We start from the raw sequence: 9,159 nt of genomic DNA, 5'->3' as shown, positions 1-9,159 counted from the left end.
ATGATTTCATGTATTGGTTTTCCTAGAATTCAGAAGTCAATCACAACTTACATGGTCTGAGCCAACCTCCTTCTAAATTACTCTGTGGTTTCTGTTGCGCTGCGGGCCTCTCTATTGTAGGGGACTTACTCAAGAGTTGTAATTGAGTATGCGGGGGATTAGGGTGTGAAGCTGAGAGTTAGTTCTTGCTGCAGTACAGAATGCTGGTCTGAGACTCAGAATCTCTCTTCTCTCAAACAGTACTTTAACACTTTGACCTAACATACCAAGACTGGTGGTGCTCGACCTTGCATGCTAATAATTCCTTAAAGCAGAAAATACTAGTGCTCTACTTCAATCCTTGTTGACTGTGAGCTCAAGAGAAAATAAAGGGTAGGATGAGTACACCTGTATGCTGAAAACATGGCAGAGTTGTTTGTTGTGCTCTGAGTGATGAGGCAAGGATGGGGAATGGAAAACTTTTATTCGTTGTGATTGCAGACTCTCGCTGATGCTGTGGGTCTCCATCCATCAAGCAGCTGACGTAAAATGTAGCCCACAGGGACTTGATGTACTGGGGCCTGACATTTCTTAGTCTTTTTTAACTGTCCAGCAGAAAATGTACATGAGAGAATCTTTTTGAGATACTGTCCTTTACTGCAATGTGTTGAGAGCTTCTGAGGTTTCCTGTCCCCTTGCTGTCAGGGATCATGACCCACTGCTGGGAAATGCTGATCTTAAATGGGAGGGGATCATCTTTTCTGTAATACTAAAGTCCAATATTACTTGTTATTTTAGAGAGTTGACCACCTTCTGAAACAAGAGCGTCTCACTGATGCCCTGGCTCTAGCTTGGTCTTTTTTTGAAGGTAAAGCAAAGGCTGTAGTAGGTAAGTTTGGGTATGGGTTGTTTGGTTTTGTGTTTTGTTCTTTTTGTTTGTTTGTTTTTTTGTTTTTTGGGGTTTTTTTAATTGAAACTACTAGGGAAGGTTTTAAACCTATGCATGTACAGAAATCACTTTTTTGGGGAAAAAAAAAGGAAGAGAATTGAATTGAAGAAGAGACAGTAGGATGCGCTGCTTTGGATTTGGCAGAAACAACACTTTTATATGGATTGGTTTGATTTTTTTTTTTTTTTTTTTTAAAGTTATAGTCCCTTTAGCAGCCTGCTGTTTTCAAATGAAAATCAGATTTGGTCTGTGTTGTGACTCCTATCTGTTGTCACTTTGCCATGAAGGAGGTGGATCCAGGCGTTGAATATCTAGCCTGCTAAAATATTCCTGAAGGTCATGCGTGACCTGTAGGTAATTTTCAGTGTGATATTCTGTCAGCTCTGCCAAGCAGGTACTTTCGTTCAGGTCTCCTCTGACTATACAACTGACTGAAAGAACTGCTGGGTTTTGGCACCATGTTTCCTATGAAGGAGGATGCTTTGTGAGCACTTAGCTTGTTATGATAAACATGTTAATTATGGCAGAAACTGCTGCTTGAAAGGTCTGATTTGGACTGGACACATCGACTGTTCAGCAAATAACTTTTGATGGTTTTGACAGATGAGACTCAAGTTCTCAGGATAAGATCCTCCTGCTGTGAAATTGCTAGTACGTGAAGATGTGTCTCATTTTAATGCATGGATATAATGCAATTAAGCAGATAGTTTTTCAGTATTCAAAGAATTACTGTCTTTTTGAGTTGGCATTTAAGATTTCCCCCCCCCCCCTTATAGTGCACTTTATTCAGCTTCTTTGCATCAAGGCATCCTCCAGCAATTAGCCTCATGTACACAGTCTTTGACAGTCCTCCGTTAATTGTTCTCTAAATGTTAAACAGCGCTCAGATCTGTTCTTGCCATTCCTGTGCTGGAACAGTCTTTACATTGGGAGAATAAGCTCTTCAGAAGAAGAGTGGGCTAAAAGTAGAACGCAAAATTGTGTATTTAGATATCCTGACCTCTGCATCTCAAGGGTAGTGGTGTTAGCATCTGAACTGTGGGATTTTTATATTTCCACTGGTAGCTTAGATGAGAAAAGCTTCATTCCCCCCCCGCCTTTATTCTTTCTAGGCTTGTCAGGGGACACAAGCAAGCGGAAAGCAATCATTGCAGACAGAGTGAGTCACTGATCTCTTCCTAACTGGATTTTTATGTATGCTGATGTGATACTAACTGTGTTCCTGGAAGGAATGGCTTCTGTTCTCCAGAAGTTAATCCAGCTAACTCTAGAACGTGTACATGTGCTTCTCTTGCTAAGATTGTGAGCAGGATTTTAGAAGAGACTTGGAAATACCTTTTGGGTAAAGGTGGGGATAAAACGCGCAGCATTAGCACATCAAAACGTGACATTATCATCCAGGCCTTGAGATCTCTGGTCCCCTCACAGTGGAGCGAAACCTTTTTTGTAGGTAACTCCAGAGTTTCCTGACTTTTGGTTGGCAAGTGTCCATCAGTATGTAACTTGCTGACTCTCAGGATGGAAACTTTGCTCCATGTATACATGGACATGGAATAAACTCTTCAACTGATCCTGTTCAGTTGTTACAGGAACCTTTTTCTGGGAAGGGTATGTTTAAAATACACAATTATTACAATAATTATTCAGCTGTACTTTGTTCTTCATGTATATGTTATTTGCAGGTAAATAAGTCTTGCTGTTTAAGGTACTATAACTTAAGCTTTGGGTAAAAACGTGGCCCAGATGAGCCTTGTGCTTCAGGATGTGTTCATCTGCCTGAAAATTTGCTGGCAGACTGGCTGCCCAGTTTCTCGGTCAGTTAAAGTTAGTGTAGGCCTTCAGTATCCCACTGGACCACTTCTGTGCCATGTCATGCCATTGTCCCTTGGCAGCCTCTTCCCTCTTCTCCTTCCTGCCCACAGTAGTTCATACCCAAAATGGGACAACAGTGTTTACAGTGCTGCCAACCCCCAAGTCAGTCTATTATATGTGCTACCAAGTAGGGCCTCTAGTGTAGGATTTGAATGATTTTTCTTGTTTATTGTAATTCAGATGGTTGAAATCCTTCTCCATTACGCTGATCGGACTTTGAAGAAATGTCCTGACCAAGGAAAAATCCAGGTTATGGAGCAACATTTTCAGGTATGGTGCTCCAGAGGACTTTCTTGTATAGATCTTTTGAATTTTTTAATCAGACTTTGTTTTGCTGCAAAAATTACTTGTCTATTTTTGAAAAATATTGCTGTGGTTCACCTGAACTCTCACCTCTGTTCTGTGCGCTAATGAAATCAGGACTTAGGTACGGCTAGGCGGCAGAGCACAACCTGTACGCCCTCTGTCCTCTGCAGAAGTGTGACTAGAGTTTTTCTCCATATGAACCAGCATACGGGAAAACCTGTAACTGTGCCAGCTAACAGCCAATTCAAATAACTCATTGATTCTGCTCTGTATTGGCCAGGCTTCGTTTTGTGCTCTGCAGGATGTGCTATTTGGCAGGATTTTTGCCAGTCCCTACAGCTTTTTTTATGTTTCTTCCGCAGGACGTGGTGCCTGTCATAGTTGATTACTGTCTCTTACTCCAGCGCACGTAAGTCTGAGTTTGCAAGCCTGTCTCCCAAAGCAGACCACCAACCCATGTAGTCCTGAGTGCTGTCTCCTGTAATACCACATGGTTTAGAGGAATCGTCTCACATCATCATCATATCATATATATATCGCATCACAGTTTAGAGGAATGCTTAAAAACTGATGCTAAAGTCAGGGTACTCACTACTCAAAGAAAGGCGTGTCTTAAATTTTCATTGATGCGTTGAGGAAGAAAAGTTTGCTTCAAACTGTTTCCCCCACACCATCCCCTTAAGAAAGAAGCTGCCTTGATAGATTTTCCTGTCGTCGTCATTTCCCCTCTTAACAGCAGGTTTTTTTGCTGCAACATCTGTAGCCGATTTATTCTGTGTAGCTGCCTGTAACTTGCATCAGTATAGGAGCTGAACAGAGCATTCAGCTCCTGAGTTTGAGAAATACAGAGAAAATGGAGTTTAATTTGGAGCCCTCAGAAAGTAGATAACTAAGGAGATTTTAATGAGATTATTTGATAACTAAACACATCTTTCCTCCTAGGGATCTATTATTTAACCAGATATATGATAAGATGAGTGAGAATTCTGTAGCTAAAGGCATCTTTCTGGAGTGCTTGGAGCCATATATCTTAAGTGATAAGCTGATGGGAATCACAGCTCAAGTGATGAAAGACTTGCTGCTTCACTTCCAAGACAAGAACAGGTTGGAAAATTTGGAAGCCTGCATTGTGCATATGGATATCACCAGCTTAGACATACAGCAGGTGAGCTGTTGTACCGCATGCTGTATTGAGTTCCTCTGAATAAATGACAACATCCCCTAGTTGCTGATGCAAACTTCTTGTGCTTTTAAGCACAGCATAGCATAGCATGTGGAAAACAAGGTGTCACCTTTCAACAGACAAGACTTACGTAGTCCAAACTATTCATGCCTTTTGGTCACTAATTTGTAACAGGACTTAGCCCCGTGTCCCTGGGATCAAATTCAGTGAATGTGGGAATTATTTAGCGTGGCTGTGTCCATCCTGTAACATGCATGCTCCTATAAACATGTTTTGCTCCCCCAGTTTGTGTCCTGGCATAGGTTAATGCCTCAGCAGCTGAATGTGTTGGAAACTACTATTCACCATCAGTCTGTCCTGTTTAGAGTACCTTACCGAACATCAAAGGCTGCAGGGGCACAAAAAACTGGAGTTGCGTTTGTCAGTTTGGTGCCCGCAAGCCTGCTCTGCTCAGGTGCTTGCTCTTGCATGACAAAGTTAGTGGAGCAAGGAGGTGTTCCTGCTGGGTAGTCCTGTTTTCCTTGGCGAGTTTTTATTCCCACAGCATGGCTTTCCATTCCAAGGAGGGAACTGCTTGGCAACTTGACAAAATGATTCATTAACCCAACGAAAAGGTAAACTAGTGCAATCAAGGGTTCTGAAGAACTGATTTTTTTTTTAATTCCTTAACCTCATGCAGGTTATGAATGTTAGAATCTAGACAGTTAGATTCCATGTTTGTTGCATAAGCAATAAGCTGGATACTCCCTTTGGGGATTTGGGATCCTTGCAGAGACTAGTTCTGCAAGTGGAAATTCTCATTCTGCTTTAAATCATACTGTTGGATGATGCAAATACAAGGACAGAGATTGTATTTGAGAGGCTGGGGAATGAGAAAACTGTGAGCTAAGAGCAGCTGTATATCTACATTGTGCTTTGTTTGCCTTGCAGGTAGTTCTTCTGTGCTGGGAAAACCACCTCTATGATGCCATGATCTACGTCTACAACAGTGGGATGAATGACTTCATTAGTCCCATGGAGGTAGGAAAGATGCTCAGTGCAGTGAGTTGTTATTTGCGTGTTCAGCACACAGTCTTGCTGAGAAACAGCATTTCAAACCCAATGCGTTATCTTCTCATTCAGCGTGTATATATTCTTGTTCTTTTTCAAGGGAGAAATCATGTATGAGAGATGCCGTTTATTTGACTAGATGCAGTGGAGGAGAAAAAGTAATTTGTAATTACTGTGCTTTAGAACACAGATTTCCCTGCTGAGGTAGCAATGCTCTGCAAAGTTAGAGCAGGAAATTTAGTGATGTTAATAAAATAAATATAAAACAAAAGCAGCAGAAGAGAATAACATGATGACTTAAGGAGATTGCATTGCAAAACTGTCTGCTAACAGCTTTGTTGCTGGTGGTGAGCCTGGCCTGTGTGGCATGACATGCTGAGAAAGCGTCAACTTTCTGCACAATGGGGTTAATGGGGGTGTAGGCATGAGAGGTTCTATGAACACCTCATGCTTTTTTTCCTTCATGCTGTTCTTCCTCTGCTGGCACAATAATATATTAATATGTATCAAAGAGTAATGGAAACAAAGGGTGAACTTACCTGTGTAGAGAATTCAGAAAAAAGGCTAGAAACAGTCCTTGCATTGAGGCAGGCTTTGTTCTTAGCGCTGGGATGTGATTTATCAACAGTAAGCACAGGACTCAATGTAATGCTGTAACTGAAGGCCCTGTTGATGCTGCTGATGGTAGTCCTGAAGATGTGCCCGATATACCAATTGCTCTTGAAGCTATAACATCAAGGTGTTTCATTATGGAAGCACTGCTGGTATTTTCTCAGTAGTGCTCAAATAGAGAGCTGGGTCCATTCGAATGTGAAAATCTTAAGCTGCCCAATTCTTAGCAGTTATAATCTCATTTGATTTTTCTCAGGAAGGAGACTCTTTAGGTGTTCATGATTTTAAAAAGGACTTCTGGAAACCTAGCACTAGCTGTACGAGTACAAATAACTTTTTCTGCTTTCTAGAGCTTAGTATTTAGACGAGTCCTCATTCTACATACCCGAACTAAAGGCTCTGTGGTGACCCTGCTAGGTAGGCTGAAGGTTTGCGTAATCTCTGACGGCAGAAGATTCAGGAATAGGAAGCGGGGCTAGTCAGTGAGGCTCTGACTGTTACTTCTGGGACTACTGAACGTTGCTTTTTTTAGTGTGGCCTGTGCTTAGGGTTAGATCTGATTGAATGAAGGCTGTTTTTTCATATGTCATAACATCAGCTGGGAAAAGCATCCTTTGCCACGTCTTGGTGTCCTCAGCGCCTTTTAATTTTAAGACATGGTGAGAAAGCAGAGTTTCTGTGGGGAAGGCGCCCCATTGATCTCTCCTTTAAAACCACAAAGATTCTTTGCTTTGAGCTTTTCCAGCTGCTTGAGCACTGCCTTCTTTTTTGTTACAGAAGCTGTTCAAAGTCATTGCTCCTCCACTGAATGCTGGGAAGTCTCTCACAGGTACAGAATTCTTTCCCTTTAAGTATTTCTAGTTTTGATGTTTGACGTTTTGAATATCTCTAGTCACTTCCAACAGAGGGATGCAAAAAGGAAATACATACCCAATATAAGGGTCTTGGAGAACAGAAAAGTGTTCTAGTACCTTTTACTGTGTGTAAAGCTGGTCAGCTTACTGTGTGTAAAACTCTGCATGTGTGTCAGATGAGATGTTTTGCGAAGAGCTGGGAAAAAGAATTGCATCTCTGTATGTTGTCTTGTGAAGGAAAGCTGACAAATAATTTTTGTTTTGTAGATGAGCAGGTGGTAATGGGCAACAAGCTGCTTGTATATATAAGGTAAGGTCCTTTAGAAAGTGTGTGAGGTGTTGCCTAGTGGTGGCATCAGATTTTTAACTCACTATAGTTGCATAATCTTACAGTGAGTTTCAAGGTCTGAGAGACTGGTGAAATAGCAATGGCTACTTCGTACAGCTGACAAAGTTACAATGCCTTCTTGTTACACATCGTGTGAGTGGATAGGTAGGATAAAGTTGGAGACTTAGAGCTCAAGTTACTGCTGATATGCCAAGACCATGTCTTTATCTTTAGAATTTGGTTAGAGTGAGTTCTTTGTCCTGTATGTGACACAGTGCTCCTTGAACAAGGACTCTGTAGCCTGAAAAGCTGTATTTTAGCCCTTTCTGCCATGCCTTTTGGGATAGCTGTGCTCAGTTGCTGCTTGCTGTGTTGCCTGTCATTTGCAGGAGGTCATTCTGAGATTGCACGGTAGTGATTAATTGGTGAATTCCTCTTTCTGGAATCTATTAAAGATCGTGAACGTTAGATTCTGCATTACTCCTGCTTCCTAAAATGCAAGAGTAAAGATTTTTGTGAGAAATACTGAGTTTCCCCATTACTTTTCTGCTGTGGAATGGCATACCTTGGATGCAAATTCATGCAGTGCATTGACTTATTGTGTATTAACAGCAGGGCTGTCTGCAATGCTTGCTTTCATGATTTAGAAAATAAATTTGTTTGGCTTGTTTTAAGAGCATCCTGAAAACTAACTCAAAAAATAAACTGTTCTCCTCAATCTGTTTAATGTCAGGATGTATTAAAAATGCCTTTCCCCTCCTTTTCTATAGCTGCTGCTTGGCAGGCCGTGCATATCCATTGGGCGATATTCCTGAAGATCTGGTACCTTTGGTTAAAAATCAGGTGAGCAACCTTTCAGAAGGAAACCTTCCCATATGAGGTGTTTAGAAGAAGCTGCATATGTCTTATTTCATGGGTTTCCGATAGAAAACTATTATCAATCTGATAGCTGTATTGTTGTGATATGAGTATATACCACTATAAATACCAAATAAATTTTTAAAGAATGAAATCAAACAGTTGTTGCAATCTGAACATTTAAACTTAATAGTTTTCTTTCAGCTGCAAATTGGAGTGTGGGACCACAGAGTTCTTAGTGGCACTAATTTTGATTGTTTTTTTCCCTTATTCTTTACCACAAAGTTACCAGAAATTTGTAGCTGTCTTTTCTTTCTAAACTTGACTATGATGTCTCAAATATGGGAGGATCTTCCCTGTTTTCAAATGCATGTAACACAGGATTGACAGGAGTAGAAAGTGAGATAACATCAAAGAACATTAACTAGGTATTCTTTCCTCTGTTTGGCTGTTGCTAAAACTTCAGTTTGTGTTGGAGTTTTCCTGCCTTGGGTATTACACCTCTGCCCTCTTTGCACAGCAAAGTGAAGTTCAGCACAGTCATTTTCCACGATGAAGGTCCCATTAGATGCGTTTCTGTCAGTCTTTGCCCTAGTATCCTATCACCATATCTTCGCCTCTGAGGCTTATCCAGTCTCAGGTATTCAGGACACACATGCATCTCTCCTCTAGGTGTAATTCCCATGTGCAGGGTGAATATGTCTGCCCTACCGCTTAAATCCGGATCACATATCCACAGACACTTAGTAAATGGGTGGATGAGGTGGAGTGTGCGTGACTGCTGAGTTAGGTACTACTAGGTAGAGTTCAGTAGGTAGAAATATCTCTACTAAGTAGCTCTTGGTTGCAGGTTTCTCTGAGGCTTTTGATTTTATGGTCATAATTATATTAGCGTGTGTTCATGCTCGTCTCTGCTCATCAAGACATTGTATTTGCTGAAGATAAATTTCCAGCCTTGTGATAACTGCAGGTATTCAGCTGAGGTCAAAGGGGCATTGTAATCAAGTGCTCCAAACTGCATCCTTGTACCCTTGGCTTGCGGGGTCAGCCAGGCACCTGTTTCAGTGGTGGCTGCTCCTCTGCCACTTCACACAGGCGTATGTGGGCAATTGTTTGCCAGAGCTACTTAATAGGTTCAGGGTGCCGCAACACATCTCTCCTTAGGCTT

The 9,159-nt window shown here is 41.4% G+C and overlaps 1 protein-coding gene across 1 annotated transcript in view; it reads left to right on the top strand.

The window, feature by feature from the left end:
- The first annotated feature begins 3,453 nt into the window (after positions 1 to 3,453).
- The window catches only part of VPS8 (VPS8 subunit of CORVET complex), a 53,513-nt gene continuing 47,807 nt past the window's right edge, over positions 3,454 to 9,159 (top strand). The window contains 6 exon segments of the mRNA XM_050902487.1: positions 3,454 to 3,515; positions 4,049 to 4,271; positions 5,220 to 5,309; positions 6,729 to 6,780; positions 7,073 to 7,115; positions 7,904 to 7,976. Coding sequence (XP_050758444.1) covers positions 3,454 to 3,515; positions 4,049 to 4,271; positions 5,220 to 5,309; positions 6,729 to 6,780; positions 7,073 to 7,115; positions 7,904 to 7,976 — 543 coding nt within the window.

This window comes from Gymnogyps californianus, chromosome 10 (assembly GCF_018139145.2).
Source record: "Gymnogyps californianus isolate 813 chromosome 10, ASM1813914v2, whole genome shotgun sequence".
Taxonomy (NCBI): domain Eukaryota; kingdom Metazoa; phylum Chordata; class Aves; order Accipitriformes; family Cathartidae; genus Gymnogyps; species Gymnogyps californianus.
Note: the sequence above shows the minus strand (reverse complement) of the source record. Positions and strands in the feature narration are given on the sequence as shown.